Raw genomic sequence first — 24,068 nt, 5'->3', positions numbered from 1 at the left:
TCTGGTTCCTTTGACTTTCTCTACCAAGCTTCTCTAGGCATTGGCACTCACTTTGTCTCTTTCGGTCTCAGCATTGGCTTTGTGTCAAGGTAGTCTCTCCTGCCTTCCCCACAATCTTCCTATCACTTTCTCCCAGTAAAATGGATAGTAGGGGAGCTTGGGGTGTTCAGGCATCTCTCCCTCTCCTTCAGATACTCTTAGCTGAAACAAAAATCCCCTCCCCAGGGGTCTTCCTTGTAGATGTAGTAGCACACATATTATGTACAATTAAGGGTTTGATGCTTCCAAACCATTAAAACAAGTTGCTAGCACTTCTCCAGATATGCAGGTTATGGATCCCAGTCCTCTATTATGCAGTGAGGATATGCAATTCTTCACAGATCAGCTTATTTGATTTTTTCCTGTGACAAGCTCATTAGGGTTCCATTTTAGGAGAATGCATTGCTCACACTGGCTTTTTCCTTTGATAAGGCTCTTTTATGTCCATCAAGTATAGACCCACAATAGCACAGTGTTTACTCTGATAGTTTCTACTGGTACCCGTAAGTGGCCATGGCCCTTCTGACCCCTCTCCACCCCACTCCCCTTTGTTTCTGCTGTGGGCAGACCAGTTACCTGCATGAATATATGCATGGCTGGTAAAAAATTGGCATTTACTTAAGATACAGTGCTCATGAGGGTTGCAGTTCAGGAAACTTTTACTGCTTTTTTAGTTCTTAATTTGTTTCTATATGATGGTTTAATATTTTTAGATGCTTTTTGTTTTAATTCTTGTGTCTCTTAATAATCTGTAAGCTGCCTTGAATCTCATTGCCAGGAGAGAGGCAGCATAGAAGTGCAGTAAATAAATACATACATATTATAATGCTCACACTCACACTTTCACCAATTGTTATATAAACATTTTAAATAAATAAGTAAATATAGAATGTACCATGTGTAGAAGATACCATGTTAGTATTTTCATTATGTATCCATACATATATGCTATAAAAAGAATGTGTAAAATATCTGTGTGTTTTTAACTTGCAGACATTGTACAAAACTCAGGTTAAAGAACTTAAAGAAGAACTTGAGGAGAAGAATAAAGAAACTCAGAAAAAAATACAGGAATTACAAAATGAAAAGTAAGTCAGTTTTATAGCTATAATAAATAACTCTGTTAAGCCGTTCTAAGCCCTATTGATTTCACTGAGAAGGGTTTCAAAACAACCTAATGTTGGCTTTGTGCCAGATATGGGAAAGTTATTTGAAAATGGTTAGCAGTTTAATCAACTGTTAATAAGCTGAAAAATCTAATTCAGTTAAGTTGAAGGAGGTAGATGTTTATTGGTTAAATTTATATTAAACTCTAGTTTAAGCTTAAATTAGATGGCTTATGTTTAATGAGAAGAAAGAAAAATCCCATCCATGGTATTAATTGTCTCTACTACCACCACAAGTCTTCTTATTTTCAATCTGAAAGGGAAGAACCACATGAATTTTTGTAGCTGCTTACAGAACAATTTTTATATAATTGGTGCATTAACAGTCTAGCTAATTTAATACAGTAGGGCCCCCGTATCTGCTGGGGATTGATTCCGAGCCACTCCCCCATGGGGTAGAAATCGTGTGTGTGTGTGTGTGTGTGTGTGTGTGTGTGTGTGTGTGTGTGTGTGTGTGTACACACGACATTGGAGAAAGCCATTTGAGAGCTCCAAAGGCAAAAAGCCAGGGAGAAAGGACGGGAAATTTGAATTTCCAGCCCTTTCTCCCTGCCTTTTTGCAGGGAGCCATTTACAAACGGCTCTGTTGGCAAAAAATGGCATTGACTTGCGAACAGAGCCTCGACCAATGAATTCTGACTTTGTGATCAAGTGTGCTAGTGCATACTGCCCAGTTACTCCCCTTGGCTCCACCTACCAAAAGTTGTGGCTTCATTAACCAGGAACTAACCAAGAAAAGAAAGCTTAATGTTAAATCCAAATAGGAATGCCTCGTTTATCACTCCTCAGAGAAACCAATGTGTGAAGCTAGACATTGAGGTTGGAATACAACTTCTGGCTTGTTTGTGAGTGACAGTCTAGGTGATAGATTTAGATGTAATGATGTGTCTTTTCTTCCTGGTGGATTTTTGATTACTGAAGTCATTCCTTTTGGAAGCAGAAGCCAAGCAGGAACAGTCGAGCAATATGCAGTTGCAATCTTGCTTTAAAACTATAAGCCAAGATTCTCTGGTGTTTTGGCTCATTATTTCATGGAAATATTATCAGTCATACAGTGAGCTTCAAAGGTGAGTGAGAGATTGAACTCAGGCCTACCCTGTCCTATTCTAGCACTCTGAACGCTGTACATACAGGACCAGAAAATATATTTTGTATTGCAGAGAAACTCTTGCTGCACAATTAGACCTGGCTGAAACAAAAGCAGAATCTGAGCAGCTGGCCAGAGCTCTTCTTGAGGAGCAATATTTCGAACTAACTCAAGAGAGCAAAAAAGCAGCATCACGAAATAGACAAGAAATCACTGATAAGGACAGTATTTTAAGTCGGGTAAGTTATTTTGTAATGAACAAATTAAAATAATTTTATTTTGTAAAGAGCAATATCTACTAGTCTTATATGTTCAAAATTCCTTATTCATGAGACTGATTTAACACTTTTTTTAAATGTAGCTTGAAGAAACAAATAATACATTAACCAAAAATGTGGCATTTCTTACAAAAGAAAATTCGGAGCTAAATGAAAAGATTAAGAAACTTGAAGAAGGTATGCTTTATTTTGAACATTAATGGTTTTATGAAAGATTATCAATGTATTTAAAATCTTTTCTATATTAAGAACCATAATTTGTTAGTGTGCTTGGATATTGGCTGCACTAATGTGTTGTTCAGTATATTTGAGATTTAAGGAGCTGCTTTGTTAAATCTTACATTAATGAAAAAATATATTGAGTACAGAGGGTTATTTTAGATGCATTTCGTGTTTACAGTTTTGAGTTATGGAGAAATTGCTCTTTTCTTGTTAACCAGAAACATTGAGCAAGAAACTACATTGGTATTTGTTAATTTTCAGTCAAATAGTGAGATTAATGAGTTTGCTTTTTCTTCTTCAAGGTCTCTCTGAGTCACACACATTTGGGTTTTCCTCTGTGCTGGTGCAGAGAATATTCTAGAGTCTTAAAAAAGTTCATTAGTCCACACTCTTCCCATTGCCCATGCTTCCTACCCAATAGTAATCCTCAATTCTCAGGTTTGATAGTTACAACATCATGCCCAATCATAGTTCTTTAAAACATAATTTTATATGTACCTCAGAGCCGTATGAATTGAAGTTGTTGTTTGGAAAGAACTAAGAATTTTACACTTGAATTAATCTGTATTAAACATGTACAGTGGTGCCTCGCAAGACGATGTTAATTCGTTCCATGAAAAACGCTGTCTTGTGAAAACATCTTGCGAAACACGTTTCCCCATAGGAATGCATTGAAATCTATTTAATGCATTCCAATGGGGGAAAGATAGTTGTCTTGCGAAAATCGCCCATAGGAAAACCGTTTTGCGAAGCACGGAAACAGCTCTCAAAATTGATGTCTTGCGAAAAACCGTCCCTTAGAAACTGTTTTATGAAGGGCGGACCCAGCTGTCAAAATCGTTGTCTTGCGAAACACCGTCCTGAAAGAAAAAAAAAAGAAAGTCTTGCGAAGCAGGGACCGAAATATCATCTAGCGAAAATCGGCCATAGGGAAAACCGTTTTGCAAAGCGCTATAGCGATTGCAAAAACCCATCGTCTTGCAAATTAAATGTTTTGCGAGGTAATCGTCTAGCGAGGCACCACTGTAAAGGCTTAGCCCTGTGTTTGTGTTGCTACCAGGAATACTCCTCCTTAAAAGAGCCTTCCACTAGGCAAAGAAACCTCTATAGTTCCAAAGCCCACCATCCTTTGAATCTAGGCTGGGTCAATTCCTAGAGGATGTGTGTCTTGGCAACTGTGTGCAAGCTTCTAAACCTAGGTTTCCACCTATCCCCTTACACTGTACTTTGTGACAGAAAGCCTTTGGCTGTGTGCTTTAAGACTTGCATACTAGCCTGACTAGGTAGTACATCCAAATAGTAAAGTAGCTAGTACAGCTCTGTGGCTAAGGCACTTTCTTTAGGCACCTCACCTTTGTTCCCCCAAGACTCATACTCGGGTAAAATATCAAAAAGATTTATTTTAAAAAATGTATAAAGTATTCAAAAGTCAGTAAATTATATTGTTACAATGCAAAGCATGCTGAAGTAGATTCCACAGACTGATAAATCTGTCTAGCTTTACTTATTTACTTCATTGCAATTATTCTAACTAATGGCTTTATTGCTTCTAAGTAATCATGGCTACTTATCTCCATCAATCATCTCAAGCAGACCAAAGGGTTCTCCCATCTTCTTCTTCACATGGTCTGACCCCCTGTTTCTATATCTTAAATCAAAGTCTCTGCAGCAGGATGATGTCCAATCAGCTTAAAGTTCTTTTTTCAGAAGAACTCCACACCTGGAATGTAACTTTTCCAAAGTCCAGCCCTTTAGTTATCATGGCCCTTTACTGGCTCCCAATTAAGATGGAATTTGGTGTTTGTCTCCTTGAGGCTAGTCTGCAACAGACAAGAACACAGGGAAAACAAATTCTCTTTTTCAAGCAGATAAACTCCACCTGTGAAAGTCCTGAAAAACAATGTCTCATTCCTTCACATTTAATTAAGTAATCATTTGCTAAGAGTCAGAACAAAGTGTGGAATTGATTTTAGAGTCATTAACTGCCACATGACACAATCTTTTCCATAGATTATACAATGAAGAAAGAAGAGGAAATAAATGTGATTAGAATGCAATATGAGAAGAATCTGAACAATGAAAAAACCCTTAAAACACAGGTATTTATTTTTCATTTGTTGCAGCATTCAGTTCTTCTTACATGGTGTACTAAGGCAATCTTACATGTGTAATGGTGTGTTGTTGAAATTCTTTTTCATACTAATGCCATTCAAGTGGAAGAACAATCTGTACTTTTAAAATTAGACTGCCAATATAAAGTCATTTCTCCATTCCTGCTAGGTATGATTGCACTAAATATTTTATTTATTCACATTTAACTAATTTTAAATAAATGCATTTGTGCAGAATTGTGCTCAAGGCTTTATTTAAAACACTAATTTGGTTATTTATATGATAATTTCTTAAGACAAGAAATTGCTTCTGAAATATATGTATTTGTTCAGAATGAAATAACAAAAACATAAAATTCCAAATATACAAACTTTTTATGTACCGTATAAGTAAATGCTAATAAAGCACAGTGCATAAAGCATCTGGCTGCAGAACCAAAGGCTGAGAGTTTGAATCCTCCTGTGGATCTGGGAAAAGGGCTGGCTCCCAATGCAGTGTAGTGGCTGGAGTGACGGAGTGGGACTCTCGAGAACAGGGTTTTGAATCCCCAGTACTCATTGGGGGAGTGGAACTGAAAAACCACTCCTTAAATATTTCATCTGCCTTGAAAGCCCTATTAAGGTTGGTTGTTGTGGGTTTTTCGGGCTCTGCTTCTTAACGTTTCGCCAGTCTCTGTGGCCGGCATCTTCAGAGGACAGCACTCTGTGCTCTGGTGTAGTTGGCTTGGGAGTGCCGTATTTATGGCTGTGAGATAGGCTTTTGTCTTTTTCTGTAGATGGGTGATTAGTGTGTATTGTTGTGGGTGTATTGTTGTGCTAAAGAGAAGAGTATCTGTCACTGTGGTTGATGGGTGTTGTTAGCTGGTCTTTTGTGTGTAGTGATCCCCGGTCTTTGTGGCTGGGTGGAGCTCGTTGACCTTTTGCACTCTGTATTTTTGAGAGCTGGGAGCCAAGTTTTGTTGAGCTTCACACTTTCCTCTTTTTTGTTATTAAGGTTGCAGTCAGTTCCGATTTGACAGCACAGAGCACACACAAAAGATTACATTAATAACTATATACTTACAGTTGTTAGTCTCCTCTTCCCCAGGGAAAGCCCCATGTAGTTAAGATGAGGTGCCCCTGCTTAAAAGAAGAAGGAAACTGATGTATAAAAGGGAATAGAAAACTAAATCAGCATCAAAGAGTGTGAACATATTGTTGTTCTTTTGTAAAGGTTTGCAAAAAAGAAGCAACAAAGGAGAGCTTACACAATGCATTGTGCCCTATAATGAAACATATGATTAGCTGCTTCATGTCCATGCAAAACTCATGGTTTAATCCTGGACTGAGCAAATTGTATGTAACTGGAAACTCGAATTTAAAAGTGTATCTAGACCAGGAAGTGTTCCTACTACAGTAGTAAGTGCTGGGCCAGATAGGGCAATGATGTACAGAAGAGCTGTGTATGCCTTAAAATTTAAATATACAGTGGTGCCCGCTTGACCATTACCCCATTAGACGACGAAATCGCTTGACGATGTTTGTAAGGTTTTTTTTCGCTTCACGACGATTTAAAAACAGCTGATCGGCGGCTCTCAAAATGGCTCCCCGCAGTTTTGCTGACCTTATTTCGCAAGACAGGGAGCGGAAAATGGCTGCTCTGTGGAGGATCTTCGCTGCACAATCAGGTATTTCCCCCATTGGAACGCATTGACCAGTTTTCAGTGGGTTTTCAATGTTTTTTTTTTCTTGATGACGATTTCGCTGAACAGCGATTTTGCTGGAACGCATTATCGTCATCAAGCGGGGCACCACTGTACAGAGTTTGGGTTGTAAACGTTTTTCTGCTACAGAACACTAGATGATTCATTTTGATTAAAATGGCTCTGGCCCATTAAAGAACTACTGTTAGTAGTTTTTTAATACAGTTTTGTCACTACAGAATACATCTTCATATTCCTTTCTCAATACACATGACAATGAGTCTGAAGAAAAATTCATGGAAAATCTGGGTTCTTGCTCATGTGTAGAACCTAAACATGAGTTGATACTTTAGCCTCTTCCTTGCTAGCATACACAATGTGACGACATAGTCATGAATAGTCATCTCTCTGTCTCAAGATACCGACACTGCTGGATTTGATAACAGTTGAATACGTCTGGTGCGTGTGTTCATTATGAAGCGTTAGATCCATCACTGATCATGTAATGTGAAATTGCTAATTTGTAAAGAAGTTTCAAAGAGAATTAGTATTCAAAAATATGTTCAAAAAAAAAATCTACAAATAGTATAAAATAAAGGGGAGCTGGGAAAAGTTACTTAAAAAAGAATAAAGCCTGGAATCTCCCAGCCAGCTTAGCCGGTGAAAAATAGCTTTTTCAACCTCAAAATAAAATAATCATTTTCTGTATAGTAAGTATAAGAACAATGAATACATATTGTGTCTTCAACACAGTATTCCAGCTGTAAAATATTATCTGCTTGCTACTTGAGTTATGAAAAATGGACTGATCTGTGCTGTGAAGAACTTCAATGTTTATTCAAGTTTGCTTATATTTCCTTGATCTCCAATAGGCAGTCAACAAATTGGCTGAGATTATGAATCGAAAAGATTTTAAGTTAGATAGAAAGAAAGTAAACATGCAAGATTTCAAGAAAAAGGAGAAGGAAAACCGGAAATTACAGTTGGAACTTAACCAAGAAAAGGAGAAATTTAATCAGATGGTAATAAAATACCAAAAGGAGCTGAATGAAATGCAAGCGGTAAGATTTTTCTCATTTTGTTTTGATTCTGTGTGGCCCTGTCAAATGAATTCACTGGTGATATTCTATTTAAGAAAGAATTTGCACTTGAGAACTATGTTAAAGATTTAACTTCTCTAATGTAGTTTACCACTGTAATCTATGTTATTTAGTTAAAAGGATGTTCAAACAAACCTTATTAAATTGAATGTGCACTTCCCATGCTGATGCATCCACAAGGCCAACAGTAGATAGTATACTCCAAAACATCTGGAGGATAACAACTGATATAATTCCTGACCATTAGCCATTCTGACCTGTCATTATGGGATTTGTAGTTCAAAACATGTGGAAAGCACTAGATAGCCAATCCCTGAGTTAGTCATGACATAATATTTTGAAAGATCTGTGACCATTCTGTTCATGGATGGCACCAGAATTTGTTTGATACATTCTTGTCTTCCTGCTCTTGTAAATTCTACTTTCAGATTACCAGATACATTCACAGATAATAAATATGTTGCTGTACCCATAGTTGGACAAGGGACGTTTTTTGTCTTACCTGATGAATTTCGTTTCTGAATACGAGCAGGAAGTTAATCCACTTTTCCAATTATTTTATACACTACATGTACCTTTTTAATGTACTTTCTTCTTTCTTTGTCTTCTATTTTATTTATTTACATTATTTATATGCTGTCTTTCTCCCCATAGGGCACCCAAGGCAGTTTACAACTATAATGATAAAACAATCATCAGTTTTAAAATACCATATAAATACCATATTTTTAAAAAATACAAACATATATCAAGATTAAAAACAATTGAAAACATTTTTAACAATTTTTAAAAATATTTTGTTAAAGCATTACTAGTTCAGGTTACTTCTCTAACCCATTTTTAGTTTCAGCCTGAATTTTGGCAGCCCACTCTATTGGCTAAAAGAGGGATCTCCAGTAGGCTCCAGTAGGCACATTTGAAGGCTGTCATTGCCATCACTACAAAATAGCTGCCATGGCAGTTTGGCTAATCATGGACGACCAGGGGTTTGCAAAGAATTAAGTCACAGTTCCTGCTCTGTTCTCCTCTCCAGGCCCCATCCACCCCATTTTCTATTCTCATTCTCTCCCCCCCCCCCCATTTTTCTTTAAACTGTTGATAGTGTGGCTCAGCCCACACAGAGCTACATCACCTTCAGTCCTTCTGCCATCTATTCAGAATAGTTGTACATGCGATAAAGGCCTAGCAATTAAGTCACAATTAGTGAAGGCCCCTTAAAGCAGTGGGGATTTGGTGAGTCAATTACTCCATTAAGTTCCGTTGATTGAGTAAGCTTGCTCTAGTTGCTGCTTGCTACTCTAAGAAACAGGATTTCAGTCACTTTCTCATAGTTGCGTAGAAGAAAAACATTTGCATTAGGGAGCTCATGGTTGTGGTTGGCCTCTATGAGAAGTCCTGTTCTCTTCAGGCATCGTGTTGCAGACTACAGGGCTAACCTTTTCATCAGTTCTAGCTTCCAGAAAGGAACATCCTGCTCCCATGATATTCTTTTAATCACATCCAGTTTGGGGCAAAATGTTTTATTCTGGTTTGTATGAATAGAAGGAATTATTGTTAGCTTTTTAATTCTTTCATCCTGTACATTAGTAACATATTGTGGTGATCCCCCTTTGTGCCCTTTGTACCTCTGGGCTCCACAAAGGTAAATACGTCCTTTTCGCTGCCACCAGGTATTATCCTAATACCAAATCAAATCCCACACACTCAGGAGCTGTCACCCCAAAGGGTCATACAATTTCAGGAGACAAGGGTTTTAAATAAATATTCTTTTATTATTGAACAGGATCATAAGTACAGTGGGGTCTCTACTTAAGAACTTAATCCGTATTGGAAGGTGGTTCTCAAGTTGAAAAGTTCTTATGTTGAATCTGCATTTCCCATAGGAATGCATTGAAAACCATTTAATCCGTATCTGCTCTTTTCCGTCCATAGAAACTACAGTGGAACCTCTACTTAAGAACTTAATCCATTCTGGAATGGTGTTCTTAAGTTGAAACATTCTTAAGTTGAAGCAAAATTTCCCATAGGAATGGACTGAAAACCAATTAATCCGTTCTGGCTGTTTTTTTGTTATGTAGAGGTGCGTTCGTACATTAAAGCATTAGTTCCCATAGGAACTAATGCAAAGCTGGTTAATACGTACTCTACCACTAGGGGGAATTTTTTTTTTTTAACCTAAGATGACCTAAGGTTAAAAAAAGAGTAGGAAAGGTTTTTTTTTCCTGTTCTTATCTTGGATTTCTGTTCTCAAGTAGAAGCAAAATTTAGCAAATGGAGCTGTTCTTAAGTTGGATTGTTCTTAAGTAGAGACGTTCTTAAGTAGAGACCCCACTGTATAATCAAATGTAACTGTGTTATGTATTCATGTGTGTTAAGTCAGGTGTTAACATATATCAGATCATGTCAATATTTCTCTTGATAAACTGATGAGATCATTCCTGCTTGTCCAATATGTTTTATTCTTTCAATTTCTTTTCTTAACCCTTTTTGTTACTCCTATGCCCTAGCACTGTTTCAATAACTTTTGGTCCCTAACTCTCCCTGAACCTATCTCTCTCTATCTCCAACTCCTAACTGTCTCTCCCCACTGTTCCAACTGTCATTCTGACTCTGCCCCTCCTGCTCCATCCCCTGATTGACAGGCAGGAATGACGTCATACTTTGGGTACCGTTACACATATTTTCTTCCAGTTTTCTTTTGAAGGTCTAAAAATAGTTAGCATTTTGTTTTTATGCATTATGAATATTTTTACTGCCTCATGTAATTATCAAATTTATATAAATACCAGAAGAATGTCTTCCAATATTTTATATTGAATGTAGCAACTTGTGGAAGAATCTACATATAGAAATGAGCTTCAGATGCAGCTGGATAGCAAGGAGAGTGATATAGAACAACTGCGCAGTAAAATTTTGGACTTACAACAAGGCATGGAGTCTACTAGCGTTGCCAGCCTTCAACCAGATGAAACCGATGGAAACGTTGTAGGTAAGAGGTTTCCTGTTTTTACAGCTTGTTCTTTAGGCATACTTCTGTTTTTAAACAACACTGTATCTTAAATCTTTTCATTTTTATTTTTCTGTGGTCTTTATATTTATTTTATTATATTTACATACTACTATATGTACAGTGTGTTGTACATATTGTATACTAATGTTCACATATAGTTGAAGTTCTAATCTTTATGTAAGACTATATTCCTAATGCTTTTTTTGTTAATTTTTTTGTAATGGCAGGAGTAAAATTTTCTGCATTTCATAGCTCCTGATTTACAATTACTCTAAAATAAATTGATCTTTGAAAATAAATAATTGTCAAAAACGTGTTCATCTTGGCAATTGTTTTACACATTTATATCTGTTCTTTTGGAATTATCATCCATTGGAAAGCTGTTGCTTACTCCTCTATGTTAATTGAGCTAACATACATGCAAGTTTGTCAGCTCTGGATCCTGCTATAAATAAACAGTTATCCTGTGAACTGAAAATTAGGAGAGAATCATTTTAACAGTAGCAATAACAATAAGATTAACAATGCATTTCTAGGCATGTTTACTCAGTAGTATGTCCCAGCAAGCTACTGGAATAGTGTTTATACCCAGGAAGATATTTTTAGGCTTATAATCTTAGAAGCTGACTTGTGCAGCAAGGGAAACATATGTACAAGTCCTGGTTTCTCATTCCTCCAACAGATTGATTATCTTCATATTATGAAATGGATTGATGGTTTTTAAAGCTGGAGATTTAATCCCTCTTGTTGCTTCCTATTTTTTAAGGAGGGCATAGAAGAGATGGCTAGATAGGTACATTTTTATGATTCATTCTGATTGGAACCAGTGGTGTTTTGAACAGCTTTGTACTGAAGCAGTAGCTTAAGTGGGGATATATGTGTTGACTTTGTTCCCTCCCAAAGTCAGATTCAAAAATCTGACCAGCTGGAAGTGTAATGAAGTTTAGTATTGTAAATATTAATTATTTCTATAAGTATGTAGATAATTATCCTTCGAGTGTCTATGTAGGGATCTTGTCATAGTTTCAGAAAACTGTCTTGAAAACTGAACAAACTGCTTCTCTCTTATTCTTTATATCCAGCTGATTCTTCCCGCATTCCTTATTTATTTCTCTTCTGTTCTTATCTTCTGTGAGTAATGGGACAATTGGGTACTACTTGCTTGTCCTCCTGCTTTTTTTTGTTACTTGTGAACTGTGGCTTTCTGTTACCATATCTTCATGCAGAGTTCATCCCCTCTACCCTGTTTTATAACATTTATATCAAAGAACCTTAGTACTATAGTTTTTCTGCAACACAGTTTTCAGACCAAATCATTGTCTGACTGTTTCAGAACATTTCAGTTGAAACAGTATTAGATATTACCCTTATTTAAAAAAAATTGCTGTCCATCCTGCAGTAGTTGTATTGCCATGGTAAATGAGTTCATGACAAAGCATGAAAAATGCTTCAATCCTTTTTGTTTGTTAGTTTTGTTTTTTGCTTAGTGGTGCTTTTGATTCGTGCTTTATCACTCTGTTTGGTAATTGCTAATGGCTGCATGTAGTTCTCTTTCTTCTGTTGTTCTGTGTTTAAAGTGTTGCGTGACATATTTTACCTTTTTTGAAAAACATAGAATCAAGAATGGAGGGCTGGCTGTCAATACCAAACAAAGGAAATATAAAACGTCATGGATGGAAGAAGCAGGTATCTGTGAATTCTGATTTCCTTTTGACACATAAGCCAAACTATACAATGATTACAATAATCAAGGTGTATATCAATTATATTAATTACAGCAGCAATATTAGGCCTTTTCAAATATTTGAAGGTTTATACGTGGAGATTCAGAGTTAACTGCTTTGTATTGCTTGTCTTATTTGCAGCAAATCTAGGGGCCTTCCAAAGTGAAATTTAATACTTGATGAACTGAAAGTCTGCTACTTTTCTCCATTACAGCTCTGGATAACATGTAGACTACATTGCTCTAACATAAGACTTTTTGCTATCCCAATGAAGGGATTTTTTTTTTTTAATCTTGGAAGCTTACACAGAGGATATGGGATACTAAATGATACTGATCAAACTGAATAGAAAGTGGTTCATATATATTTTTTCCTAAAATTCAGAATTGCATAATGACAAGTTCCTTCCTCATGTTTTTAATGAACAAACCATTGTTTGCTAAGTTTGGATACGATATGGCACTCTATGCTTCGGTCTATATTAGGCCTGAAGTTTCTAATCCAGGCATGGAAGGAAAAGGAGTGATGGATGATCTGTGTGTCTACTCACATGCTTGCTGTTCTGCGTGAATAAACTCTCTGTACTAAGGGGAAGAGGGGGAAGGTAGAATAGTGTTGTATATTGCCTTGCAAATATATACATTAATTATTTCTTTTCTTTCCCTTTTTTTCAGTATGTTGTGGTAAGCAGCAGAAAAATTTTGTTTTATAACGATGAACAGGACAAGGAGCTATCTAATCCATCCATGGTATTAGATATAGAGTACGTTCTTCTAATATAGTTTGAGATCACAAATCAGCTAGATAACTTTCTACTTAGAGTAAAAATAAAAATAAAACATTGACTTTAAAAAACTACTCACCATAGGATTAATATGTAACAGTACAGTGGTGCCTCGCACAACGGGCGCCTCGTAGAGCGATGAATTCGCTCTACGAGGCCGTTTTTGCGATCGCAAATGCGATTGCAAAACGATGCCCATATAGGCGGTAATTCACAGAGCGAAGGTCGGTAAGCTGCTCACTTACCGACCTTCGCTTTGCGACCCGCCGATCAGCTGTCCGGCGGGTCCAAAATGGCCGCTGGAACAGCCGAAAGGGGCCAGGGCGCAGCGTTTTCGCGCCCTTGGTAAGCAAGGGGAGCGCGCGAAAACGCTGCGGAAGCCCCGAAATGGCTGCGCGCAACCATTTCGGGGCTTCCGGCAGCGTTTTCGCGCGCTCCCCTTGCTTACCAAGGGCATGAAAACGCTGCGCCCCGGCCCCTTTTGGCTGTTCCGGCGGCCATTTTGGACCCGCCGGACAGCTGATGGCAGCCATTTTGGCGCCCTCGTTGTGCGAGGGGAGGGCGCGAAAATGGCTGCCGGCCCCTGGGAAGCATCGCACTACGGTGAGTATTCTATGGCATTGGAACGTATTAAACGCTGTTTAATGTGCTCCAATGCCTTTTTCTCTTCCGTAGTGCGATGTTTCCCACAGCGAAGGTTAATCCGGAACGGATTAACCTCGCTGTGCGGGGCACCACTGTATATAAATACAGACAGATAACAGTGAACTGAATCCAAATTGGCAGCTCTAGCAAGGGATCCAGCAGAAGTTGACTGCTGGAAGGAGTTAATCTTTCCTGATTCCTTTTACCTACATTGCTTTGCTGACTACTTTTGAGAGGGGTGGGAATCAGTTGTCCAGAGTAATTTGTCAGGAGGCACAGAGGTTGCAAGAGAGAGAGGAATCAGGAAGATTGCCTCTTTGCCCTATTCTTACATTGAAATTCAAACTCTGCCAAGCACCATTCTAAACCTGGCCCTTTAACTGTTCTGTACTTTTTGAACGTTAGCATACTTTTTCTGGAGTCTAAAGACACTTATATGTTATTCACTTGTAAAAGCTCTGTTTGGATCTAGAGGTACCTTGCATGAGTTCAGTTCATTGAATGATCTTCCACTGAAGTGCTTAACCCAATACACCACCCAGCATAGTTCCAGAGGGTCTCCAGACTCTTAAGAGTATATTTGGGGAGACACAGTGGGATGATGTACCAGAAATTGACACTTTTGTTGATCTTGATTGTATACCAGCTCTGTCTCTCTGAGCTTTTTTATCAAGAGATCATTGTGTTGGTATAACACACATTTCAGTTCATGCCACCTAATCAGTGTCAGTCACATTTTAAATTTACCATAAAGTCACTTTAATTACATGGTTTTTTTTACTGAATATTATTTAAAGAATAACATTGTTTAGGTCCTTAAATATGAAAATACTTTTAAAAAATGCATAAACTCAAATATTCAAGAGTTTCATTTGCACATGTGAATCATATTAGCGTATGGAGTGGTTTTATGCCTTATACACCATATATTCCCATGACACACCAGTTTTTCTGCAACAGCAAACATCACTAAGCAACAATGAATACAGATTTAAGATCCCTGATTCAACTGGATATTCTTTATGTATGTAAACTGGTGTTTAGGCATGTGTACTTCTCATCCATGCTTCCTGTTTATTGCAGGAATCACCAGGATACGATTGTATGTCTATGGCAAATACAAGTAGTATCTAAGGCACTAAGTCGTCCTAATAAATAATAAAGTAAAATAACACGCAGACTAATTTTAAAGTATATAATGTGTTTTGTATTTAAAAGGTGCTTATTAAAACTATATAATATTTATTTATTGCAGTAAATTATTCCACGTTAGACCAGTAACACAGGGAGATGTATATAGAGCAGAAACTGAAGAAATTCCCAAAATATTTCAGGTAACAGCAACATTTTATGTAATGATTTTTAGGTTTTTTTTAACAATTTATCCCCTTTAGCTTTAAAAAAGCAACACCATTGTATGCATTTTTGTTGTTTTGCTCAGATTCTATATGCCAATGAAGGGGAATGCAGAAAAGATTTGGAAGTAGAAGCGGTACAACCAGCAGAAAAGACAAATTTTCTGAATCATAAAGGTCACGAATTTATTCCAACATTGTACCACTTTCCAGCCAATTGTGAGGCCTGTGCCAAGCCCCTGTGGCATGTATTTAAGCCACCTCATGCAGTGGAATGTCGCCGATGCCACGTTAAGTGTCATAAAGATCACTTGGATAAAAAAGAGGAATTAATTGCACCATGTAAAGGTAAGGCACAGTTTGATTATATTGTGCTTTGAACTGATATTTTAGTTTATTTGTAACAATGTATTATTCAAACTTACCTACATGGAATTCAGTTCCCATTGAAGTCAGTTGGACTAACTTATTTATTTAATGTATATATTCCCAAAATTTAATTTAAATATCCTCAAAACTTTTTTCCAAAATTGGGATCATGGCAGCCCCCTGATTTAAGTGAAACCTAAAGACTGCAGTCATATGCACAATGATATCAGGGTGAATTCCATTGAATTCAGCATACTTTAGAGAATTCATGTACTGTATAAGATTACACTGTTAAACTGGAGTAAAAATTTCATTATACTATTGACATAAAATTAAGTTGATTTTGACTAACTGAGGTCTTATTGATTACAGTTGATTTTCTCTTAAATGTACATACAGTTAAGGACAGGATATAGACACTGAAGTAAGAGCATTTTTAAGCGTAGAACATATTAGCAGTTTAGCAGTTATAGTACATTAACACAGGTATCTTGATGTTAGAATAGTGGCCCCCAGTCCTTTCCCAACTGCGGACCAGTTGGGTGTGTGTGGCATGCTTGCGGGGGTGTGGCGCGCCTGCATGGGGGTGGAGTGTGTTCGTGCGGGGGCGCATGCACACTGCGGTGCAGGAGGGGCACTCATGGGGGGCATGAGATCTGTGTCTGTGTCCTGGTCCTGCCTAGGCCACAGACCGCTGTCAGGTTGTGGACCGGGGGTTGGGGACCCCCTGTGTTAGAGGATATAAAAACTGGAATATAATACTCACCTCCAACTATATATACTGTATGTATGTCTGGAACCCCAGACATTCACTATATGCATCTGTAGAAATGGGCTTTGTGTCTACAAAAGCTCATACTGTAATAAATCTGTTTATCTTAAAGGTACCATATTCCTCCTTGTTACTTAACTACAGTAGCTGCCTGGTGGGATTTAGTTTAAATAAGATTTAATATTCTGAAAAGAGTCTGTTGTCCACTTTTAGTGTAGAAATTCTCTCCCCCCCATCTCTGGAGATTGCTGTCATCTAAATAGTTCCTAAATTTAGTATCAATTTGTCCATCTTTCTTTCCCTTGAATAAACTGACTCTCAACAGTATTACTGTGGTCTGATGATACGTACAGTGGTGCCTCGCTTAACGAGCGCACCGTATAACGACGAAATTGCATAGCGATCCTTTTTTTGGATCGCTAATGTGATCGCTTACCAATCTTCGCAAAACGAAGCGGCGGATCAGCTGTTCGGTGGTTTCAAAATGGCCTCCGGAAGCCCTAAGATGGCCATGCGCAGCGTTTTCACGCCCTGCCCTCGCTTACTGAGGGCGCGAAAATGGCTGCCGGACCGGGATGCATCGCTGAACGTTGAGTTTTTGCCCATTTGGAACGCATTAAACAATGTTTAATGCGTTCCAATGGGCTTTCCCGTCCCGATCAGCGATGTTTCACCATAGCGAAGGTTAATCCGGAACGGATTAACCTCGCTATGCGAGGCACCACTGTATTCATTTTCAGAGGGCCCTGAATACAAGACATAAGAGTTTCTGTTGATTAAGTACAGTAGTTGGTCTGTCAGTTGTATCGTTATGCCTTGTCTGTAGTTACAATGTTTTGTTTTATCTTAATAGTGAGCTATGATATAACTTCAGCAAGGGATATGTTACTATTGGCACCCTGTCAAGAAGATCAAAAGAAATGGGTTTCTCATTTAGTAAAGAAGATCCCCAAAACACCACCATCCAGTTTTGTTCGTGCTTCACCCAGAACTCTTTCTACAAGATCCACAGCAAATCAGTCATTCCGAAAAGTTAAGAATGCTTCTGGAAAAGCTAGGTGAGACCTGAATAAGTTTTAATGCTTTTGAAACAAAAAGGTCTGTATGTAAAATAAATGGCAAGCAGTACTTCATTGAGTAGTTATGCCTCATTAAATTAAAATTTTGTGTTCCTCATTAAGAATACTTTGTAATGAGGGTTTTTTTTTTCTAATTCTGTAAATCATTCCTTAGTTGTGTTTAAAAATTAGTAACAAGTCCTGTGAATGTAGAATGAAATTATTGAAGGGATTTTAGAACTCTGGTGTGTTTTGAGTAAATTGTTTTTTCATTGTACATAATTATAGAGATAAATGTCTTAGTATGTAAATAAATGATTTTATTTTTTTTCTATTCAAAATTTTTAAATTTTAAATTGTCAACAAAAACCCCAACAATTAAACCTTCCATCTGCTTTTCTGACCTAGTTTGGTTTCCCATAAAAAGAAAAGAAACAACACCTATTGAGTTTGTATGTTATAACACTAAATAAGAGAATTATCAGAAAAACCTGAGTGTCATGCTTTGCTTCAGATAATACTTGCTTACACTATCACTAGTTTGTCTGATTCAGTCACAATCATTTTGTTTCACAGCTTGTCAAAAAGTTCAGAATGATGACCTTTCTTTCCAGCAAGAAGCTTAAAATGTACCTTGTGAGGCATGTAGCAGACTGATCTTCCAAAGTGATCTCTGCTGCGGTAGCTTCACATCACCATACCTTTTTAAGATCTGCAGGTGTGACAGAACATATTAAAATGTGCATAAAGGGTTTAGTGAGCAGCTGTTCCAACAACAGTACTGATGAGGCAGTGGGTAATTTATTGCTTTAAAGAAGACGAACACTGGCACTCAATATCAACCCCAGTCCACACTACTGAAGTCTCCATGGGGAGGTACACAATCTTGCCAATCCAAGTATTGTTCCTGCTTTTCTTTTAAAAAATCATCTCAGAATTTCAAATATCTTTGATTTCCTGGGATACAAGCACTGATAATTCTTTGGATGTTCTGTGCATCTATTTCAAAGGTGCAACAATTCAATACAGACCTCTGGTGCCATACATCAGTGTTTGGTGGATTATGAACACTGTCTCCTGGGTTCATTTAATCATAGACCATGGGTGTAACATTGAATTTGTTCTGCTTTCTCCAGTAGAAGGGTTTTGTTCATCTTTGAAAGTTCTCAGGGTGACATTACCAGCTCACTAAATGCCATTTCACTCTGTCCCCTGGACACAGAGATACATAGTGTTCCTCCCCCCCCCCACTTCAGAATTCTAAATATAGAGTGTTGAAGCACATATTGGACAAGTAGATTGAAATCAAGAATTTTAGAAAAGTGACATTAACTTCCAGCCTTCCCATATTGTCCTGCTGAAGCTTTGTGTAGATCTTTTTGCCTCTTGAAATCACAAATATTGGCATTATTACTCCAGAGGCGATCAAGGACATCACTTTCTAGGGAATACTTTTCTTTGCCAGTGTCCATGGGAATTCTTCTGTGCTTTTGCACCATTTCCTCTCATTCCTTGACTATTAGTAAAGCTTTAGAGAGCTATCTTGATAACACCAGGTTGGCCACGTTAATTATGTTTTACAACGTTACTTCTCTCATGAAGATAATTCTTAATAGTATCTTCTTGCCATGAAGATCAAGTGCAGCACCCCAAGGCCAACAAACTATGGTTAACAGCATGGAGGATTCATGCACAGTGAATCTGCTCCTTGCTATACTAAATGTACTACAGTTTTCAAAGAAGTTCTCCATTCAATGTAAATATGCAGGTAAATCATCACATTTCTTTTACTGTGCCATCTGAAAATCAGTCATATCAGCCAGCTACAGTTGAATTAGCACTTATCTTACTGGTAAATCTTGCAATCATATTTAAGAGTGTTTCTGGCAGGAGTTGTTGCTCAGAAGCTGGAGACATTATCATAGTTGTCTTTATTTTCTCAGCTTTTGGTGAAGAAGTTGCTCCTGGGCTTTGAAGTTTGTATCTGCCCAGATTCAAAGCAGTCTCTGACTGGTCTCTCTCTCTCTGTAGTGTTTACTCAGCTGCTTTCTTGGTTGCTATTCCATCATTGCCTTGAGCCAGTAAGTTACGTTTTTTTGAGATCTGGCTCTCATTTCATGGTCTTTTATAAAGAGGAAGTCAGTCTTTGTTTTGCTGCTTTTTAAATTTAAAGTAGCATCTGACTTTCATTTTAATCAACCAGTTCTCTTACCAGCCTTTTTCACTTCTGCTGATGATCTGAAAGCAACTTTATATTCCTTGAATGTTTGCTAGGCATTAACCTTTTATGTCAACAGGACTAAAGAATTTCAGGTCTCTGATAATGTTTGTTATCTTGGGGGGGAAAAAGAGATCTTGTCTGTACCAAACATTTTGTTAAGTGAGTTTCTGCAGCTATTTCTTTAGCATTATATGTGTCATAGATATCATGAAGAGGGAAGAGATGTTGATTATGTACAACTATAGTTCTTTGAGTAGTCATCTGTGAATTCACACAACCTACTTTCTTGTCAGCCTGTCATGTTTCCTTCCTTGGATAGTAGGAGCAACTGAGGAGAAGGAGTTAAGGTCTGTGCTTGGACATGGATTTGATATCCCACCTTTCTCGCTTAGCAATGAGCCAAGGTAGCTGACAAAGATTGATTAAAACAAAAACCTTTCTGAAGAGGTAACTTTTCAATTGCTAGTGGAAAGAAAGGTGGGAAGGAGACAAATTCCATCATATGGAACCAGCCACAGGAAAAAGTCCTCTCTTGAATCCTCTCCAAACACATGTGTGAAAGTTGTGGGACTGAGAGAAGATGTTCCTTTGAGGATGTTAATATATATGTTGTCTCGTATAGGAAGATATTGTCTTTTAGATAGCTTGAACCTGAGCCATAAAGGGCTTTAAAGGTCATGTGTGGGGAGGGGAAGGGAGCTGCATTTAGCTCTGAAACATTCTGGTTGATGAATTAACAAGACCCTAGTTGTGTTGAATTCACAGGTGACTACCTGAAGAGTTACAGTTATAGGTAAACAAAGTGTCCCAATTCTGCTTTGGGTTTATTTCTTTTTTTCTTTCTTTTAATTCAATTTATCTAGAACAGACATTGATAAATACAGTATTAGCACAATGACAATTGGATATCCCTGAAGCTAGATAGACTGGAATATATATCACTTTAGTGGAATCTACAATTAATAAATGCTAGTACCAGTGGCCTGATATTTGTGAGGGAGAAATGTATGAGGCTTTAGAACTGTTTACTTCTTATTGCACCTGTTGAGCATCCCGAAATATAGAATCTATGAAAAAGATTAATATAATTGGTGTTATATTTTTATGATCCTGCTGCTAAAATTAATGTGGTTTTAAGACTTAGGCTGCCCATAACATCTGAAAAGCTTAGTAAAAATAAAATTGATTAAGTTTGAAACTAGTTAATTAATACTAGTTTGAATTCGGTTTATTCTTTGTGAGATTTTCAACATCTACTTCTTTCTGGACATTAGTAACTTAGGATGGTTATTTTTTAAAATCAAATTTCATTTCAGATATTATTTATCTTTATAAATATATTTATGAAAAGACAGCAGAAATTTTACACACTATACACTCTTGGTTAGAAATTCATATATTATTAAGGGTACATCAACTGGTTCAGAGGAAATAATCTGCTTTTTTTCTACAAAACAAGATTTACGACTGATCTATGGTGTCTTGAAAATCTTTTAGATTTTTCCTTTATTCAGAAAACAGTCATATATTGTATTAGATTCTGTGAATATATATCTCATTGCTTTTGATTCTGAATATTTTAAGGATACAATCTTTTAATGTACCTGCTACAGCATTACTTGAGAGATAAAAAACCCAACTTTCAACAGTGGTAGGCTTTTTCTTCTTCTTGCCAGAACAGCTCATTTGTTTCTTTTTCCCCACGGCCCATGAGTTGAAACTTTTTATCAGGTCACACTTTTTATTCAGTATTAGCATTCAGATCACATCTTCGAGACCACTTTTTTTCATCCAGAGTGTACAATCATCACTCAGTACGTAATGAAATAGCCGCCACATGTTAATTTCTAAATTTCAATAGGTCAAAGGAATATGGATCTATTGGGGACATTACTCATTCAGAAAACTCAAGTTACTGGTGAGTAGCTTTTGCTTGTAAAATTTCTGGCACCCATGTCAAGTAACAATATATAGAAAACAGATTTTTGTAATGAAGAAAGAACAAGGAAACTGCTATTACTTCTCATACTGCAAAATTTTTGAGAAGTCTCTTGCTCTCTTTCAGAAACTTCATTAGTTCTGTACTTTCTTTTTCTTGATACTGTTTGTGGCAAAACAGTATATATATCCCCATGACTCTCTTGCATCCTACCATGTAGTATATGCCATGGTGATGGAGGCCATTCTTGGGAAAGTACATTTCCCTAATGTACTTTCTAATGCTTCTCTAATCTTATGGTGAAGGTATGCTTTGTTATCCACAGTGCAGCCTAGGCTGAGAAAGATTTGTGCCCGTTTTCATCGGTATTACAATGCTGAGGATACTGGTTGAAATTGAGTGAGATGGGATTGGTGGAAATATTCTCATTTGTTGGTAATGTCACAATCAATTTAGTGACTAAAATGCTGCCATAATACTCATCCTATATCTTCCCTTTCTCCTTGTTTTCAGTTTGTCTTTCAGTTTGCTCTGCTTTTTCCTCAGGATGGGCAGTGTAACTTACTTGGGGCTTTTAAACCTTTCTTCATTCAGACACTACCGATTTGAAAACTGCCCAGGCACTAACAGTTTTTCTTCCACTCTCTTCTTATACGGCTCCTCAGCCACTTTAAGAACACAAGGAGCTAAGTTGTAGATGCAGAGCTGTTCAGGAAAGAAGCACAGAAGTGGAACAGAGTTGACTTGGAGAACTTTGATCAAGGTGTCTAGCACTAGTCGTATGGGAAGGGACATCAACCTGCACTAATAATGAATATTATTCCTCCACATGAGTTTGGGAGGGATTTTTTTAAGGTCAAAGTTGTTCTGTGGGCCAATGTTTACTTTTATATTGTTTTCATTTGGCTTGCTCATACCATTTGAGCCTGATCCTTCCCATAACAACTATAGCATGTTCCATGTAAGTGAGCAAATCAAAATCAGGATGGCTTCAACAATTATTGATTGCTTGATCGATTGATTAATTGGATTTCTATCCTGCCCATCTAGACCAAAGGTCTGCTCTATTATGCCAAAGAATGAATTGCAGACAACCATATTGAATCACTGATTGGCAGATTCTCAACATTTCTTTTATTTATTTTCCTATGCAATTTGATCTTTGATCTTTTTCCTTCCATGATACCTAGAGCGTTATGCCCCAAAATGCAAAACTCTTAGTTTTTTTTATAAAACTTATTTCGGCATTTACTCATTTCCCACCATCACACTAATCACCAATTAACTTAGGATCATTCTGAACAGAAAATGTTTATTTAGAAAAACAAACAAAATATCTCTAAATAAATAATTGATAGTAACTTTATGAATAAATTTTTAAAAAGTCTTATTTTAAAAGCTTTGTTTTTAGATTATGCATGGACCAGTAATAAAGAAAGTTGTACTAATTATGTTCTTAAACTAAAACAAATGTAAACATTTGCAAGATTCTGTATTATGATATAATTTTACCAGAATATGAGGCCTGGAAAATTACAGCATGCGTTCAATACCAAGATCTATTACTTCCCCATATTGTAGTTGCTATAGTAAAAATATGATAAAATACCAAATATAAATTTTAATGTCATGCTTACCATCATTATAGCAAAAATTTCATTGTTATTGTTTATTCCATGCATCAGGATTATTTTGTCAGTTGCAGCTTTCTAAAACAAATAATGATGTCCCACCAAAAATGTAGTTTTTAAAAGATGCTGTTTTCATATAAGTACCAACACTCTTTGTATGTGAAATATTATAAGTGGTGTGGCTTTAATGTGGTTCTGGATCATTAAAACTCTGTAACAGTATAAATGCTACTGGAATATTTTCTAGAAATATGGCTTCATTTCAAAATAACTCCAGTTTAATATAGAAATTGCATAGTTACCACATTCCAAAAACATGTGGCATAGAAACTGTTGGAGCACAATAGTCCCCTACTATGTAAATTCACTTGTGAGTGGTGTTTTTGTTGTTCAGAAAATATGCACTGAATATGTGTTTACTTTGCTATGCCCAAACAAGTATGTATCTGAGAAAATGACATAACTCAATAGCACAGCAATTAAGCAGTTTTCTTTGGTCTGTTAGGAAACAAAAGGAAAAAAAGGAGAATAGCAGGCTGAAGGGATCATGTTAGATGACAAAATAGGCAATTTTCATAATGGCGAGAAGTGAAAAGCGGTGTGCCCCAAGGATCTGTCCTGGGGACCAGTGCTTTTCAACCTGTTCATAAATGACCTGGAGACATGGATAAGCAGTGAGGTAGCTAAGTTTGCAGATGACACAAAACTTTTCTGGGTGGTGAAGAACAGAAGAGATTGTGAGGAGCTCCAGAAGGATCTCTCCAAACTGGGGGATTGGGTGACAAAATGGCAAATGTGTTTCAATATAATAAAATGTAAAGTAATGCACATTGGGGGGAGAAAACTTTATTTATCAGCTGATGGGTTCTGAGCTG

General features: G+C 37.1%; 1 protein-coding gene and 1 long non-coding RNA gene across 3 annotated transcripts in view; one reads left to right on the top strand and one right to left on the bottom strand.

The window, feature by feature from the left end:
- Nucleotides 1-24,068, top strand: part of ROCK1 (Rho associated coiled-coil containing protein kinase 1) — a 98,110-nt gene that overhangs the window by 69,132 nt on the left and 4,910 nt on the right. Inside the window, exons 22-33 of one of the 2 annotated variants that reach the window (XM_020794533.3) lie at nucleotides 1,033-1,127; nucleotides 2,366-2,531; nucleotides 2,654-2,747; nucleotides 4,803-4,891; nucleotides 7,458-7,646; nucleotides 10,509-10,674; nucleotides 12,311-12,381; nucleotides 13,094-13,182; nucleotides 15,104-15,182; nucleotides 15,290-15,551; nucleotides 17,198-17,402; nucleotides 21,485-21,541. In XM_020794533.3, coding sequence (XP_020650192.1) covers nucleotides 1,033-1,127; nucleotides 2,366-2,531; nucleotides 2,654-2,747; nucleotides 4,803-4,891; nucleotides 7,458-7,646; nucleotides 10,509-10,674; nucleotides 12,311-12,381; nucleotides 13,094-13,182; nucleotides 15,104-15,182; nucleotides 15,290-15,551; nucleotides 17,198-17,402; nucleotides 21,485-21,541 — 1,562 coding nt within the window. The remainder of the gene's footprint in view (nucleotides 1-1,032; nucleotides 1,128-2,365; nucleotides 2,532-2,653; nucleotides 2,748-4,802; nucleotides 4,892-7,457; nucleotides 7,647-10,508; nucleotides 10,675-12,310; nucleotides 12,382-13,093; nucleotides 13,183-15,103; nucleotides 15,183-15,289; nucleotides 15,552-17,197; nucleotides 17,403-21,484; nucleotides 21,542-24,068) is intronic. The other variant, XM_020794534.3, reaches the window with a different exon arrangement.
- LOC144588569 (uncharacterized) overlaps nucleotides 4,173-24,068 on the bottom strand; it is a 35,113-nt gene continuing 15,217 nt past the window's right edge. Inside the window, exons 2-5 of the long non-coding RNA XR_013544183.1 lie at nucleotides 18,036-18,114; nucleotides 8,188-8,360; nucleotides 5,967-6,022; nucleotides 4,173-4,612 (exon numbers count right to left, since the gene is read on the bottom strand). This is a non-coding gene — a long non-coding RNA (uncharacterized LOC144588569). The remainder of the gene's footprint in view (nucleotides 4,613-5,966; nucleotides 6,023-8,187; nucleotides 8,361-18,035; nucleotides 18,115-24,068) is intronic.

Source organism: Pogona vitticeps, chromosome 4, assembly GCF_051106095.1.
Source record: "Pogona vitticeps strain Pit_001003342236 chromosome 4, PviZW2.1, whole genome shotgun sequence".
Taxonomy (NCBI): Eukaryota; Metazoa; Chordata; class Lepidosauria; order Squamata; family Agamidae; genus Pogona; species Pogona vitticeps.
Note: the sequence above shows the minus strand (reverse complement) of the source record. Positions and strands in the feature narration are given on the sequence as shown.